This window comes from Trifolium pratense, linkage group LG2, assembly GCF_020283565.1.
Source record: "Trifolium pratense cultivar HEN17-A07 linkage group LG2, ARS_RC_1.1, whole genome shotgun sequence".
In the NCBI taxonomy this organism is placed as follows: Eukaryota; Viridiplantae; Streptophyta; class Magnoliopsida; order Fabales; family Fabaceae; genus Trifolium; species Trifolium pratense.
In genome coordinates this window covers 48,929,000-48,947,532 of record NC_060060.1, presented here as the reverse complement: position 1 = coordinate 48,947,532, position 18,533 = coordinate 48,929,000, and the positions used below count along the sequence as shown (strand labels likewise).

At 28.0% G+C, this 18,533-nt stretch overlaps 1 protein-coding gene and 1 pseudogene across 3 annotated transcripts; one reads left to right on the top strand and one right to left on the bottom strand.

Annotated features, from left to right (window-relative positions):
* Positions 1 to 7,998: 7,998 nt before the first annotated feature.
* LOC123907062 (putative pentatricopeptide repeat-containing protein At1g12700, mitochondrial) lies at positions 7,999 to 11,023 on the top strand. Of its 3 annotated transcripts, none has more exons than XM_045957149.1 (2): positions 7,999 to 9,763; positions 10,698 to 11,023. In XM_045957149.1, the coding sequence occupies exons 1-2, from the start codon at positions 8,100 to 8,102 to the stop codon at positions 10,789 to 10,791; spliced, it is 1,758 nt and encodes a 585-aa protein (XP_045813105.1). In that variant the 5' UTR covers positions 7,999 to 8,099; the 3' UTR covers positions 10,792 to 11,023. The 3 variants fall into 3 exon arrangements, with proteins under 3 accessions (XP_045813105.1, XP_045813106.1, XP_045813104.1); XM_045957150.1 differs by having other exon boundaries at positions 10,684 to 11,023; XM_045957148.1 differs by having other exon boundaries at positions 10,099 to 11,023.
* Positions 11,024 to 16,246: 5,223 nt separating this feature from the next.
* On the bottom strand, positions 16,247 to 17,551 carry LOC123904848 (annotated as a pseudogene).
* Positions 17,552 to 18,533: the final 982 nt, after the last annotated feature.

Genomic DNA, 18,533 nt, shown 5'->3' with positions numbered 1-18,533 from the left:
TTATTTTATTCTTTTAATTATTTTATAAATAATAAAAAATTATGTGAGTGTACGGTCACACTTGACCATAAAAGTCTTGCTCAGGACCAAAGGCCAAACCAAAATTCTCACAATGCATGTGTTGCGTATGGATAACGCAGGAGCATGGTCCATTCATATTCCACTCAAACAACGACATTTTATGGACAATTTTTGTTATGCATCTTGGCCGCTCAATATTTTTGGATGTGTATGGATGTTCTTTGCGTAATTAGGTCGAATTTTTTTATTGATTTTTAAAATGGATCCAAACCGAATTAAACAACATTAATATTAATACTTATTTATCTTTTTATTAATATGATATGATATACTCCTGCATTAACCTATTATTTGTTGGTTATTAATATTTTTAGGCCAAATACATTTATGAGACCTTTAAGTTTCGCATTGGTAAAAATTATGTCTTTTTTTTTAAGTTTCTAATTCAGTCGTTTTAAGTTTCTAACTTGTGTTCACTGTTACTCTTCTTTCAATTATTCTCATTTTCAGTGGAGCCTCAATTATCTATGCCTCATGAGATTGAGTTTAAATTCATCATGGTCAACATCAAAATTAAAGATCATAACAATCTATATCTATCTATATCTATTATTTATATATTTAAGAGTTTCTCTCTTATGGTCTTATTCATATGTGGCACCATTTCCTTCATCCATGTCTTATGTGGCATTCTAATATTTCTTCAATTCCTATGTGGCTAACTATGAAGACCTTTGCAATTTCTCTAATACATGATGATATCATTTTACTTAAAATCTTTGGCTAATTTGGAAATTCAATCATTTCTCAATTATTGTTTATAAATCGTATTTAATGCACCTATTATCTATCCTCATTATCTATTACCTATCTATCTATCTATCTATCTATCTATTATTATTATTATTATTATTATTATTATTATTATTATTATTATTATATTATTATTATTATTATTTGGGAGGGTTTGATAGAAAGGATTCTGTACACATGGCGTTCCCAAATGCATTTTTCTCCCATATTTTTGGCCATAAATGAATTAAATACTTTATATGATTTTTCATTTTTTTTTATTTTGCATTATTACAAAAGGAATTGTTTCTGAAGTGCTATATATAGCAAGCAATTATATAGTCATTATTTTTGTTGACCGAAAATCATAAATTTACTCCAATAATTATTTTTGTACCAAAGCAATTGTTTTTAAAAAAAATTTTATGAAAGGAAGATTGCCAACTGCATATAATAATTAGGTATAATTGTCAGCTGGATATAATAATTTTTATGGTCTTCAAATTCAATTAAAAAAATTTTAAATCTTTATGATCAAAATTATTCTCTCACAAAATTTTTTCTAAATGGTCGTGTATCAAAATACCAAGGTCACATATATATATATATATATATATATATATATATATATATATATATATATATATATATATATATATATATATATATATATATATATATATATATATATATTGTATTATGGTAAAAAAAAATTATATATTTTCATAATTTTATAATTATATAGAGTCACATAATATAATTAATATTTTATTATTATTTAAAAAAATTGGAATATGTGTGTTATATTCATGTGCATTAATTTATTTAATTTATTTATAATATAATGGAATATGTCTTATTTACTAATTACTAATTTACTAATATATTTTTAAAATTAAAAATGGAATCAATATATTTCACTTTAATGAATTTAATTTCATATTAAAGACAAAATTACTCATTTGTCCATTTTTTTTTACTATATATATAACATTTGTCTGAACTCTAAAACTCACAATTTTTCAATCTTCATTATCTCTTATTCATCTCTCTCGATAATCACTATTTTTCTGTATATTGTCACCTTTTTAAATTTTTTTATTTTTTCTTCTTTGTTCGATATTTCTTATATTTTTAATATATTGTTTGTTTTACCTTTTAGATTATTTTCTTTTGGTCATCTTTTTATTTATTAATCCTATTTATTTTCGTGACAGAGAAATAATTGAGAGGCAAGACGAAATGCATCACATTCTCACAAAATGGATTGAATTGAGAGCTCGGAGTCTGTTTTAACAACTGTAGTTTTGTTTTTTTAGAAAATCTTGCTTATAGCACTTTATCAATATCAATGATGTCTTGGATACAAGTTGGAATATCAATGATGTATTTACTTCATGAATCTATTAACAAATTAATCAAATGATGTATTTTTCCAATAGTATTAAGTTCATCATTATTGTATATTTTTCTATTGCAATTTTTATTTTATACTTCTTTTTTTTAAAAAAAAGGAGATCTTTATTTTTGTGAATCTATCTATTATTTATATGTTTAAGAGTTTTTTCTCTAGGAAACAAATCTGCGTGTTACTTTCTTATGAATTTTAATTTTTATTAATCCAATGTGACATCCTCTTATTCATCATAATCTATGTGGCAACAATTGAGAACATCTTTTCTATATGGCAATTTAGAGAGCATCTTCAATAAAATTTATGTGCGGTACTCATATAAGGAATATTTTTTCTTTAGTGTTTTTCTGAATCAAAATTTAATGCTAATTTACAAATAATCAATTCAAAATGAAACAATCGAATACGTTTTAATTTTTTTTAACAACATTACCAATTCTCTTTACAATCATTATGAATTCTTATTATTTATTTTTTTTACCAATCCATTTTATTTTTTTAGAAAAAAAACTCATTTCATATTATTAAGCACACTTGAAAGACACAAAATAAAATAAAAAATACAAATAGGTAAACTCTTTATTTTTGTGAATATATCTTTCTATTATTTATATGTTTAGGAGTTTTTTCTCATGAAAACTTTCCTATGTGCCATTCTCTATTTGATCACTTGATTAGGTGTCACTCTACTATTTACTAATCTCCTATGTGGCGACTTATTAGAACATTTCTCTAATTTTATTTATTTGGCCTTTGGTTAATTTAAAAAGGCAACCATTACTATATTAATCAGGTTTAAATCACAAAAATCAAAATCAGAAAGACAATTATTGATATATTAATCGGGTTTAATCACAAAAATCAAATTTAAAAATTATAACTATATATAGAAATTTCTTATTCTTATAAATTAATTTAAACAACATTAGATGTTGAGATTTTTTTTTTCGTTTGAAAAATATCAACAATATTTTCAATTCTTATTTTTTAAGTGTATTATTATTTGATTAATAAAAAAAAACTGTATTATTATTTGAGTGCATTTGTCTAAATTACCTTTAACATAAATGAGTAGTTTTACAACAAATTATTTTTATATTATATACATGCACAAAAAATATGAAAATAAATGAGTAGTCAATTTATATTCTATATTTGGAAACAATTCAAAACATTATTTATTTTGGTAAGAATTCAATACATTATTATTAGGAGATTAGGAGGCAATCAAACAAGTTATAGTACTAATATTCTAAAATGGTAAGACCCCAATTTTTTTTTTAAACAAGACCCCAATTTTTTTAACATACGAAAACAAATTCTTAATATGTGATAAAAAGAATTATGCTAAAAAACTAATATATTTTTATTAAAATATAAGCATTAGTTTGATAAAAAAATTATTCACATTCAATTTATTAATAAAAATTAAAATTCGAAATTTATTTTAAAATATAATTCTTCATTTTTTTTAACAAGCCAATTCTTCATATTTTATTATCTTAAAAAAATGGAATATTTGAGTTATATTCATGTGCATCAATTTATAATATAATGGAATGGAATATGCCTTATTTACAAATATATTTACTAATACATTTTTTAAATTGAAAATGGAATCAATATATTTGACTTTAATGAATTTAATTTCACATTAAAGACAAAATTACTCATATGTTCATTTTTTTCACTATATATATATATATATATATATATATATATATATATATATATGACATTTGTATGAAGACTTAAATGTCTTATGTTATTGTGAGTTTGTTAATCAAATTTTTTTGTTGCTACTAAAAAAATCAAGGGTGTTATATGTGTTATTTCAAATGATAGTGAAGGGCAAAATAGACCAAAGAAAAAGTTAACCCAAACTCCCATATCCCCTTTATATATTGTTATAGATTTCATCTCTCTCAATACTCACAATTTTTTTTGTCTATTGTCACTTTTTAAAAATTTCTTTATTATTTTTTCTTTGTTCGATATTTCTTATATTGTTTTTTTTTACTATTTAGATTATTTTCTTTTGGTCTTTATATTTTTATTTTTATTTATTAATCCAATTTATTATTTGTGACACAGAAATCATTGGAAGACAATAAGAAATGCATCACATTATGACAAAATGGATTGAATTGAGATCAAACTTGGAGTCTCTTTTTTTCTTATCTTGCTTTATCAATAATTATGAGTTGGATACAACTTGAAATATCAATGATGTATTCTCTTAATGAATGAATCAACAGAGTGATCAAATGATGTATTTTTTCAATAGTGTTATGTTCATTATTATTTATATATGAAATTTTATATGTACCTCACTATGTAGTTTTCTTACGTATTATTTTAGTTTTTGAATTCATATTAGTTATTTGTATAGTTTTTTTTTTTTTTTTTTACAATCAGTGGACTTTGAATTAGTTATTTGTATAGTTAAAAATATTAAAATAAAATCCAAATAATTATGTTTAATGATGCATAGTTTTAGGTATTAAAATTAGGTTAATTAAAAAAAATTCATTGGACTTTGAATTAGTTTACCTTTTTTTTTACAATTTGGTACTAAACAAAAATGAAACTTTCTCTTCATCAATTTGTTTATTTTTATTTAAATACATTAATTTATTTTTGGTCTTGCAATACTATCATTAATTTATTGAAATTTTCATATTTTATGAGATTTGACTTTCTCAAGAAGTTTGTATATTAATTTCTAGCTTTCTATAGAAGTCTTTATATTAATCGTGTGTTAATTACGAATTAATTATTGCACCAAAAATATTATGTCAAACATTGGTATATAAGATAGCTACACTCAAGGAATATGATTTGATGATAAAACAAAATTTTAGAAACATTGCCAAAATTGACTAAAAAATATTTTTGCTCCTAGCTTTCTTTCATCTCTTTTTTACATATTCTTTTTACATATTCTTTTCTCTTATTTAGTTTTTTATCATTTCTCATCTCTATGGCCTATATGTTTTTTCTATTGGATCTAAAGAGTATATTTAAAGACGAAGAATAAATTTATTTATTCAATTTTTTTAATATGTTGATGAGATCCTTACAGAAACTGATGCAGATGTCTATGAGAGAAAAAATAACATGTGAGTTGAGAACGGGGAGTGAAAGATTAATATACACCCTCCCCTTTAAAATATGTAAAATTTGTATTATTTTTCATATCTAAATAAATTACATTAAATAAAAAAAATTATAGATAATTAAAAAATCACAAAATATTAAAATTTTAATAATTTATATTTTTCATTGAACATTAACCCGTGCAATTGCACGGGTAAGTTATACTAGTATTATATGTTTAGGAGTTTCTCTCTTGATCACTTTCATATGTGGCATCCTCTCATTTATCATAATCTATGTGGCAACTTGTGAGAGCATGTTTTCCTATGTGGCAACCTTTGAGAACTTCAATAGAAATTATGTAATGTATGTACTCATATAAGGAATTTTTTTTGTGTGTCTTTCTCAATCAAAATTTAATGTTAATTCAAAAATAATCATTCAAAAGGAAACAATTGAATACATTTCAATTTTTTTAATGGCAATGTCAATTTTTACTTTTTTTTTGTGTCCTTCTCAATCAAAATTTAATGCTAATTCAAAAATAATCATTCAAAAGGAAACAATTGAATACATTTCAATTTTTTTAATGACAATGTCAATTTTTACTTCTAATTTGATTATTTGATATTTTATTCATTATTATTATTATATTATATTTTAGAAATAGAGTCATTTTGTCCCATAATTTGTCAATTAGATAATTGTTATTAAATGACATTTATAATTTCGATCTTCATTTTATTAATATAAATAGCTGTGATTTGCAACCGATTTCACACACTATTGCAATTCAAAATTATACTTTTTGCAATCTTTTATCTTTATTCTTTTTTTGGGTGATTTCACTCTCATTTCCTTCAACTTTTTCGTTGTTCTATTTTCTTCTTTCCATGTTTTTTTTTCAAGTTTAATATTATATAGTATATTTTTGTATTTTGATGCTATCCTTTTTTGTGCCTACAAGGAGATAATCTTTTTTTCTTATTTTACAGCAGGTGTCCGTTTTTTTGTGCTTACAAGGAGATAATCTTTAACTTTTTCGTTGTTCTATTTTCTTATTTTCGAAGATGTTATATGCTTTTTTTTTTATATATATAAGCTTTGTATTTAAATGATGTTTATGATTAATCATAATTATACTAATTTTGAGCTATAATTTTTTATTAGCAGGTCCATATGGAATAACATATTGTTCGTTATTCAAATTAGGATTAGGTATTATCAACTGATGTTAGAGTTTTAAGTATTTATTTATATTTTTTTTATATTTTATTGTCATTTTTTTTAATCTTGTTTACTTATTAAAAAACACTTTTTGTTCATATTATTTTTTATTGGTGTAAATCATGCTTATAAATGTTTTTTTTTTTACAATTATTAATAAATGTTGTACTCTTTTTTTTACTCATTATTTTTTTGTTTGTCTAATTTTTCATGTGATATTTAACAAATATACTGATAAAATAATAGAAACTCCTCGAAAGACTATACTATAGAACGAATTGCTTATAAAAAAAAATTATATAGAACGAATTGGCCAAATGTGGAACTGAGAAATTGAAGGCTTAATATGTTTCAAAACAAAATTGTAGGCTTAAGAATCTCTGAACAAAAATACTCACCTTAAAAGGAATATAAAAAAAAATAAAAATAGTAATTTAATTGTTTACAAAAAAAGTTATTCTTAAACTTCATACTTATCGAACAGAGAAAATGGTGTGATTGTCTGAAATATAAAAGGAATGGAGTAATTGACTTCATAGATTATTTTTCTATTTTATTTTATTATTTTATTAATTTTATTAATAAAAAAAAGTTACATAGTGATTTATACCAAACATAATATTACAATAGGGGGTATTGATAAAAAAATAATCTACATGGAGATATTAAGCAAAAAATAACTTACCGGAGGTAGGACATACATTTGTAGATTTTATTATATAAAAAATACGATAAATATCAATTGAAAGTAAGGAAAGTAACAATGATTTTATATATAAAAAAGAAAGAATTAAAAGTAATAATATCATGTATTACTTTGTTTTTATTTTCCAAACATCATTGTAAGATAAACAAATAGATAAATTTTTTAAAATTTGCACCATTAACAAATGAGATATGCATAAAAAAATGATATAATTTTTTTTTTGTGTCAAGCAAATGACAAATAATTCTACTGTTCATTACACAAATGTGAAATTTTTTCACACGGGGACATGGGCTAAAGGAGAGAGATGACGATTAAGAACTAATATATATTAACCGTTAGATTAGTTTTTGCTTAATGACCTTTTTTTCTGAAAATAAAAGAAAAAATATACGAACATGTGAGTTGGGAACGGGGAGTGGAGTATCACTCTCCGTTCTACCATTTCTCCTTAAAATCTCCAAAATTTGGATCATTTATCATATTTAAATAAATTATTACATTAAATATAAAATTAATTTTACAAATAATTAAAAAAAGCACAAAAATATTGAAAAATTTAATAATCCATATTTTTCACGTGTCAAAAAAATATCTATATTTTTCATTGAAGATTAACCCGTGCAACTTTGTAAATATAAGATTAACGGGAAGAATATCAGGGTGAGACGGGTAACTCAATTTGTTAAGGGCGAAAGGAGTAGCTCAATCATGTATTCGGCATGCGATCCATTTTACCCTAGTTACCGCTTTTCCATTGTAAATGTCACGGATTCACTACAATCAGAACAGTGATTCAATTTCATTTTAGAACAGTGATTCACTACAATCAGAACAACAATGTCTTGTTCAATGTTTATGAGGTATGTTCCTGTTTCTCTTTTCATTCCTAAGTTCAGTCCTTTCCAATTTCCAAACCCTACTTTTCTTAATTCTTTTTTCTACTCATCCTCAACTCAATTTGATGATATAGATGCCATTTCTTTGTTCAATCACTTACTCCATAAGAATCCAACCCCACCCACCATTGAATTTGGAAGGATTTTAGGTTCCATTGTCAAGGCTAAGCATTTCCACACTGCTATTTCACTTACTCAACAAATGGAATTTAGGAATATAAAACCTGACTTTGTAACTTCCAACATCTTGATCAATTGTTTCTGTCAATTGGGTCATATCAATTTTGCTTTTTGTGTATTTGCCAACATTCTCAAAAAGGGTTATGACCTAGATGTCATAACTTTGACTACACTCATCAAGGGTCTTTGTCTCAAAGGTCAGATCCATAAAGCATTGCATTTTCATGACAACGTGGTAGCACAGGGATTTCAGTTGAACCAAGTTAGTTACGGGACCTTAATCAATGGGTTATGTAAAGTAGGAGAAACAAGTGCAGCCTTGCAGTTGCTGAGACGAGTTGATGGGAAACTGGTTCGACCTAATGTGGTAATGTACACTGCAATTATTGACAGTATGTGCAAAGATAAACTTGTTGATGATGCTTTTGATTTATATTCTGAAATGGTTGCTAAGAGAATTTATCCCAATGTTTTTACTTACAATGCTTTGATTAATGGCTTTTGCATTGTTGGTAAATTGAAAGAAGCAATTGATTTCTTTAATAAAATGATATTGGAAAACATCAACCCTGATGTGTATACCTTCAATATATTGGTTGATGCATTTTGTAAGGAAGGAATAGTGAAAGAAGCTAATAATGTGTTTGCTATGATGATCAGAAAAGGTGCTAAACCTGATGTTGTTACTTATAACTCTTTAATGGATGGATATTGCTTAGTTAAAGAAATGAAAAAGGCCAACAGTATATTCAACACCATAGCTGCCCAAAGCGGAGTGACTCCTGATGTTTTAAGTTACAATATTATGATTAATGGATTTTGTAAAGTTAAAATGGTGGATGAAGCCTTAATTCTCTTCAAAGAAATGCGTTGTAGAAACATTATTCCTGATGTGATAACATACAGTTCCCTTATTGATGGTTTGGGCAAATCAGGGAGAATCTCACATGCTTTGAAGCTTGTCGATGAGATGCATGATAGAGGTCTACCACCTGATATATTTACTTACAATTCTATATTGGATGCTTTATGCAAAAACCATCATGTTGAAAAGGCTATTGCATTATTAACAAATGTTAAGGATGAGGACATTCAACCAAATATGTACACGTATACTATTCTTATTCACGGATTGTGTAAAGTTGGAAGAGTAGAGGATGCGAGAAACGTTTTTGAAGATCTTTTGGTCAAAGGCTACAATCTAGATGTTTATACATATACTGTTATGATCCAAGGGTTTTGCGACAAGGGCTTGTTTGATGAAGCGTTGGCCTTGCTATCAAAAATGAAAGACAATAGTTGCTTTCCAGACGCTGCAACTTATGAAATAATTATCCATTCTCTGTTTAATAAAGGTGAAAATGATAAGGCAGTGAAACTTCTACGTGAATATATCGCAAAAGGCTATTGTAAGATTGAAACTAGGTAAGATTGTTATTTTGTTATTGTTATTTCTTTTGTTAAGTGTGCTTATACTTCAAAGATTGGGATATTGGTGAGTTTGAAATTTGTGGGGAAGTGAATGAATATATTTGTTACGGTTGTCTTGGAAATATTGTTGGGTTAGGAGTTTACAAATTGTACTACACTTGCTCCAGCCAAGTAATAAAGTCAATTATTGTCAATTAAAGTGTTTCTTTAGACTGTGGAGTTGTACACACAACAAGCACAAGCATGACACTTATATTGCTGTCCCGGTTAGATATAGTTAGTATGTCTATTTACATATGTCTTATTGATTAGATCTTTAATACTTGTAGGAAGCTTGAGGCTAAGAATCATTTTGGCCACCTGCTTTGTGTTTTCGACCTTTTGCATGGTAACTGTATTGATCACTTGTCCTTTATAGCAATTAGTTTACTGACCCAAAGTTATATGGTATTTTGGTTAACTGTGCGAATTAAAATCTTTGCATTGTATGTAGTTTTTATAAACTAATTATTTTAGTGTTTATCGGCGTCAATTTAATTTACAGCTAGGTAATGTCTGAACTTAAAATCCAATCTATGTGGACTGGAATTTGGCATCTGTTACAAAGCGTTCTTAATGTTTGTTGAATCTGAATCTCAATATTTGTTGGATCCACGAGTCACTAAATTTCTTTTTTCTTTGTAATACTTGTACTTCTGCGTAATAATAATTTTAATCTTACAAAACTTAACTATTTTCGAATGATAAACTTAAGATTCAATATCCAAAGACTTGAATTGTACACAACAGGTACAAACTTGGATCTATATAATTACTGATTTTGCATTTTTGGATGAGTATTTATCTTTAATTTTGGTTTATATTATTTATGGAACATGTATTTATAGTACAAGCTTAGATGTATGCTATTCTAGAACATGTATTCCAGGGCCCTTCTCCTTCATATACAGCCGTGTCATTCTGAGATGAATGCTGATTTTGCACCCTCATGCATAAAATTCATGTCATGGTTGCACAAATGAACTGCGACGAGATTGGGGACAAAGTTCAAGTACGATGTGCCGCCAAGACTTCAGTGTGCAACAAACCTGTGGTCAAGACCTTCATCTTGTTGAACCTGAGTGCGACGAAAGTACTGTGGTCTGAAATCTGAGTTGAGTTTGATATTTGATTCTGTGTTCTTCCATTTATTCAACTGACTTCTTGAAGTTGTTGATATTACGAGTTTGTTATTCTTGATGTGATTTCGTGATCTGAGTATGATGTTTTGAAAAGACAATATGAAACTATCAACTTTGATAATACAAAAGTTTGTATTGCAGTTTTTCTTCTTAGTTATGATACAATTGGATGATGCTTAAAAATATGTTTTCTTTGATACTTTTTTTTTGGTATAATCTTTGATACAATTTTTATGTAGTATGTTGTTATGGAAATATTTATTATGATTAATCTGGGCTGTGGCCATGATTGGAGCAGCAACACTACAATTCAACAAATATTTGGCTAGTTGAGCCTATTTTAAGTGCTAATAAACTATCGATACACAACAAGTAACTTAAATTATGTTTCTTTTTGAGATGTAGTGTGTTCTTTTGGTTAAATTGCTGTCTAATATGGTAACTACGAAAGGTCAGAACTTAAATACACCTTGAATACAAGTGTTGAGATGTAGGAAGCATAATATTTTTTCTGCATAATTATGCAGCAGCCTATATATTTAAAGGGTCTGTTTGGTTGGAGATTTTTGAAGGGAGTGGGTATAATATTTTAAATGAAATTCCATATATAGCAAAAAAAAAAAAAACTCTTGCTTTAAATGGTGTCCCGCAAGTGAGCGGTTGGATTGGTCCTCTTAGAATTAGGAGTTGGGCCTAACTCATCCTTACAAAATCGGCTTGTAAGGTGAGGATTGCCTCTAATTTATAAACACATATTCAGGCCATCTCACAACCGATGTGAGACTTCTTAACACATTCCCTCATGCCCAGCACTATTGGGCTTGGTGCATGAATATAAACGCTGGGTGGCCCAATAGCGGAAACCTGATAACAGATGACTCAGTGGATCCTATAGAGGCTTTGATACCATCTTAGAATTGAGAGTTGGGCTCAACTCATCCTTACAAAACCAGCTTGTAAGGTGAGGATTGTCTCTAGTTTATAAACACATATTCAGGTCATCTCACAACCTATGCGGACTTCTTAACAGTCCCTTCGGATTAGTTGGTCGTAGTCTCCTAGGGCCGGATTTTTTTTTTAAATAAAGTGTATTTGATTCAATTATTTAGGAGGGGAGGGAATCAAAATTCCTCATAGGGCAATTTCTGGTTCCCCAAATTTTAGGATGTTAAAAAATAATTTATTATATGGACAAAATTAATTGCCTTTATTTTATTTTTGTTAAAATCCTAAATTATCCCTTGTTTGTTAGAATATTAAAAGCTAGGTTGCATGGGTACTTTATTTTAGACCGAGTACCGGTACCGGTACGTGTATGGTACTCCCCCGATACGCACCGACGTCGTGGTACACCTGTGGTATGCGCGTGGTACACCAATCCAAAAAAACACGGTTTTTTTTTTATTATTATTTGTTTTTTTATAGGAAGATTTACGTTTTTTATTTGCTTATAATATAAAGTAGCAACTATTGCTAAAAAACAATAACAAAGTAGCCGTCGGAATTATTCACTCATTCATTGAAAAGGAATAGACTAAATTCAAAGAGAGATGAACATCTAGTTTTTTTTCATACCAATCTTCGTCTTCTCTGAAGAAAGAGAAATATTAATACTTATAATGAAAGTGCAACAAAAATGTGGGATATTCGTAGAGATGAATGAGATTTATTTAATATATAGTTGATATTCTTGAAATTGCTAGTCTTTCTCGCGGTGAACCTAACTAGAGGTCACTCTTTTTAGTGATGATGAAGAGGAAAATAATTGACTCTTTTTGAGCTAATTGGTTTTTAATTTCATATTTTGATGTTTCGAACAATTTAAATTACATTTAAAGTGTGGTGTGATATTTTTTATGTTTAATTATTTGTTTTAACAATATAACTATATTATTTGATATATATAATTATATTTTTAAAAAAATTATAGGACGTACCCAGTGGCGGAACCAGGAAAAATATTGTGGGTGGGCCGTAAAATAGTCAATCTATTTTTAAATTGAATTTTTTTGTCCCTCTATTTTCATATGTTATAATTTTGGTACCAATAATCGATATTTTTACTCTAAAAATTGTGATTTTGGGCCATAAAGGTGATTTATTGTCTCAAACATTGAATCTAAAGATGAAATATCAAATTTGAGACCAAAATTCACTTTTTTTTTTCATTAAAATTTACTATTTTTACGGCAAAAAAGAAGAAGAAAACATTGAGATAGGATTATAATTGCAACAAATGTGAAAATATGGGACTTAAAAAATTAAATATTAATTAAACATTTTTTTTTTATTTCATTTCATATTTATATATGCTAGTTCAATTGCTAATTTTATCTAATACTATAAATTCAATTAATTATGAATTAATATTTACACTAATACTTGAACTAATATGTGTACCGAATTACTTATAATCATCAATAATAATCTCTAAATTAATATTTACATTAATATTTGTACAAATATGTATACTGAGTGACTTAAAATCATTAATAATACATTTAAATTAATACTCTATGTATAAAAAAAATTATTTTTTTGGGGTGGGGTGGGCCGTGGCCCACCTCAGCCCACCCCTAGGTCCGCTGCTGGACGTACCCGTACCATAATTTTTCTAAAAATGACGTACTTCGTACCGGTATCGTACCCGCACCTGGGCAATATAGATTAAAAGTTTAAGTTTTCTCTCGTTTGTTCTAGTGCTTACTGCTGCTACTGTTATTGTTATAGTTGCTGGATGTTTTTAATACAACAATTGTTTTTTGTATTGCTTCAACAAATTACCTTTCTCAATAAAATTATGGAAATACTAACTATTGTACGCGGAGCAATAGTTAAGGAACAAAATAAAGTAAAAGATTCTTGAAATTTTTGTAATATAACTCTCTCCAGCCTTATTTATAAGCAAATGTCAATAAAAAAATTTGGCCTTAAATATAAGCAAAAGTTACCAAAATCAAGTTTATTTAATGTTATTCTTCCAAAAGTACCTTCATTAATTGTTCTACTTTTTAAAATGATTGTAGAGTTCCAATGCAAATTTAAGGTCATTTTAAGAATTGTAATATAAATTTTACATAAAATCAAAACAAAAAAATAACTTCTTAATAAGTGTGCAAATAAACATATTTGCTTATAAAAGAGGCCAGAGGGAATACTTTTTAAAAGTACTCCCTCCGTCCAAAATTATAACGGAAAATAAAAAAATCATACTTATTAAGAAAAAGTAAAACATGAGAAGTTGAAGTATGTTTTTGTGGGTTTTCCTTGGAATAAGTTGCATAGGAAGATGTAAAACCAATTTTTATTGGTTGTTGTTTATTGAGAAAATGAGAGAGAGAAGAAATTAAAAGCAATTTGCATTTAATTTTATGAAAATAAGGAAAAAACATTCTTGAAAGTGATTTTTTCTCTTATAATTTGGGACAAAAAAATGGGTTTTTTTCCCTTATAATTTGGGACGGAGGGAGTACTAGTTAAAAGACTCGTGCATTCGCACGGGTCTATTGACTTTTAATAAAAAAAGTCCCGTGTATAATTTTTAAGGATAATTTAGTAAATCTGATAGTAATTAACGTTTTGTTTTAATTAAATTTGATACTAGTAATTAACTTAATTATATTTTTTTATAATAACTTTGTTATTATATTTTTTATAATAACTTTATTATTATTACTCGTAGTTAGTACTAGTAAATTTAGTAGTATTGTAATATTATTTAATTATTTATTTTTAATGAAAAATATTGTTCATGTATTTTATTTTTTGCAAAAACATTGTTAATGATTTATATTTCTATATTCCTATTTTTATGCATATTCATCTTTTCATTTTTTATATTCTTTCTATAATTTTTTTAAACTTTTTATAAGCTTTTTATCATTTCGTTTTGTTCCTATTTATAATATGTTAGACAAAACTTACATGCATTTCCATACTTGCATTTCTTACATTTCCACTCACAAAGAGGTGGTTATTTGTGTTTTTCATTTTGAAAAAATAAAAGAAAATTATTTTTTAATAAAAAAACTACCTCTTTGTGAGAGGAAAAGTAAGAAATGCATGTATGGAAATACATGTAAGTTTTGTCCTAATATGTTTTATGGACAAAACTTAAGTGCAGTTCTGCAAGTCCTGTTTTTACTGTGTCTAATAACAAAGCACCACGTGTATTTTCAAAATTAGAGTTTCGTGAAAAGATAACAGGCCTGTTTGTTTTAGATTTTTCACCAAGAAAATCTATTTTATTTAAAAAAAATCTATTTTATTTATCTTACTTGTGTTTGTTTCAGATTTTTTCAAAAATCATTTAAGCAAAAAAATTATTTTTTTCATCAAAATGAGAATCTATTTTCAATAGCTTTTAATCCATTTTTTTTATCATTCATCATCCCTCACTATCTTAAAAATATAGATTTTAATGATTATAAACAAACGGCAAATAGCTTTAGATTTTTTTCAAAATCTCTACAAAAAATAATTTTTTTAAAAATAATTTTTTTAAATCTCAAACAAACAGTCCGAACGTTGGTTGTGTTTTTGTCTTTCAACAGAGACGGAGTAATTAGGAGGTGGAATCACCACCACCAAAAAAATTATTTTTTTCATCAAAATAAGAATCTATTTTCAATAGCTTTTAATCCATTTTTTTTATCATTCATCATCCCTCACTATCTTAAAAAAAAATAGATTTTAATGATTATAAACAAACGGCAAATAGCTTTAGATTTTTTTCAAAATCTCTACAAAAAATAATTTTTTTAAATCTCAAACAAACAGTCTGAACGTTGGTTATGTTTTCGTCTTTCAACAGAGACGGAGTAATTAGGCGGTGGATTCACCACCACCGAGTCATCCTTTTGTTCACCATCTCCTCCCAATATGAAGAAGCCAATATTAACTTAACTCCCTATAACCCAATCATCCACCAACATAAACATTGAACGAATGAATCCTAAATAATAGAGAGAGGGAACATTTCTTGTTGTACATAGGTTCAATGTTATCCTTAATACATTCATTCATTCTACACAATGTTGTCGTTTTCAACCAAACAGCTTCAGAGGTACGATGCTTCTTCTCTCCCTCTTTTACAACTTCCAAACCCTAATTTCATTCCTTCTTCAACAATGCTATACTCTCAATTAGCTTCTACCTATCAACTTGGATATGTCCTACAAAAGAAACAACAATAACAAAAGTTTGTTTCTCAATTGACAATGAAACCACAAAAACAAAATGATACCATAAACTTGAAATATAACAATGAGTAACAAAAGAACCACCTTACCTAGTTTCAATCTAAAAGTAGACCTTTCGCGATAATTTCATGTAGAAGTTTCTCTGCCTTATCATTTTCACCTTTATTAAACAGAGAACGGATAATTATTTCATAAGTTGCAGCATTTGGAATGCAACTATTATCTTTCATTTTTGATAGCAAGGCCAACGCTTCATCAAATAATCCCTTGTTGCAAAACCCTTGGATCATAACAGTATATATATGTATAAACATCTAGTCTAGACTGTAGCCTTTGACCAAAAGATCTTCAAAAACATTTCTCGCATCCTCTACTCTTCCTAAGTTACACAATCCGTGAATAAGAATAGTATACGTCTTCACATTTGTTTTAATACCCTCGTCCTTAACTTTTGTTAATAATGCAATTGCCTTTTCAACATGATGGCTTTTGCATAAAGCATCAAATATTGAATTGTAAGTAAATAAATATATCAGGTGGTAGACCTCTATCGTGCATCTCATCGACAAGCTTCAAAGCATGTGAGATTCTCCCTAATTTGCCCAAACCATCAATAAGGGAACTGTATGTTACCACATTAGGAATTATGTTTCTACAACACATTTCTTCGATGAGATTTAAGGCTTCATCCACCATTTTAACCTTACAAAATCCATTAATCATAATACTATAGCTCCAAACTTCATTTCTTTAACTAAGCAATATCCATCCATTAACGAGCTATAAGTAATAACATCAGGTTTAACACCTTTTCTGATCATCATAGCAAACACATTGTTAACTTCTTTCTGATCATCAAACGTATACATTTTCGGGTTGATGTTTTCCAAAACCATTTCATTAAACAAATCGATTGCTTCTTTCAATTTACCAACAATGCAAAATCCACTAATTAAAGTACTATAAGTGACAACATTAGGATAAATTCTCTTAGCGACCATTTCAGAATATAAATCAAAAGCATTATTAACAAGTTTATCTTTGCACATACTTTCAGTAATGGCACTGTACCTTACCACATTAGGTTGTAACAGTTTCCCATCAATTCGTCTCAGCAATTGTAGGGCTGATCTTGTTTCCCCAACTTAACATAACCCGTTGATTAAGGTCCCGTAACTAACATGGTTCAACCGGAACCCCTGCGCTACCACGTTGTCGTGAAAGTGCAAAGCTTTATGGATCTCACCTTTGAGGCAATAACCCTTGATGAGTGTGGTCAAAGTTATGGCATCCAGGTTAAAACCCCTCTTGAGAATGTTGGAAAATACAGAAAAAGCAAAATTGATATGACCCAATTGACAGATACAATTGATCAAGAGGTTGGAAGTTACATCGAGTGTTTAAGTATGGTCGGATCCCTCCCTTACTTCTGCTTGGTGGTTATTCCATTTTTTCCCTCTATCAGGAGTTATACTATTAAAAATAGGTTCGAAGCCATATCTTTTCATATTTCTATTTCAAACTGTGGAGAGCCTAGTTAGTGGTTACCCTTAGTTTATTTAAGTTTCATCGCCTCAGGTTCCACTTTTTTGTTAAAAACGTTGGTATCATTACCTTAGTGGCTCCATGTGTCATAAGCCGTCACGTGTGCCTCTAACTAGTTATAACTCTGTCAGGCAGGAATTATCGTGCGTTCTAATCCTATATTAAGACCTCAGATACTGAATTTATATGGTCTCATCTTGGCCCTAGCAAACTGTCATTCATTCAGGATTACTAGCTTCATTTTCTATGCGATATCCACTAGGTCCTTAGATTTTATTCTAATGTGATCAATATTAAAATAAATATAAAACCGGACAATAAAAGAGTTTGCAATAAGAAAACAAGTGAATTTATACGCAAATTGTACAAAATACAAACCAAGCATTCGTAAGGGAGTTCCTAGACTCCACCTAACCTAGGAAAAATAAATTACAAAGACAAAAAGAAAAGAACCTTGTTGGCCTTGGAGTTCCTTGGCCTCCTCCTTAGAGTTGTCCTAACTCTATATATAGTGAATATTCAATGTCTCTGAATATTTCTGAATGAATAATAGTGGAGGAAGAAGACTCTATTTATAGTTTTTCAGTTTGGTTTGGGCTTTTTATGTGCGTCCATCGCACCCATCGTGGCCACGATGGCGTGTATTTTTGCCTCATCGTGGCCATGATGGATCATATCGTGGTATGATGGAAGATCTTCTCAGGATTTCCTGCGTGCTTTTCAAGTCGTCATCGTGCCACGATGACAAGCCATCATGGTACGATGGAAAAGATTTGTTGCAGATTTTCTTCAATTTAACCGCCTTCTCATCACCAAGGTTGTCAGACTCGAGAGTCT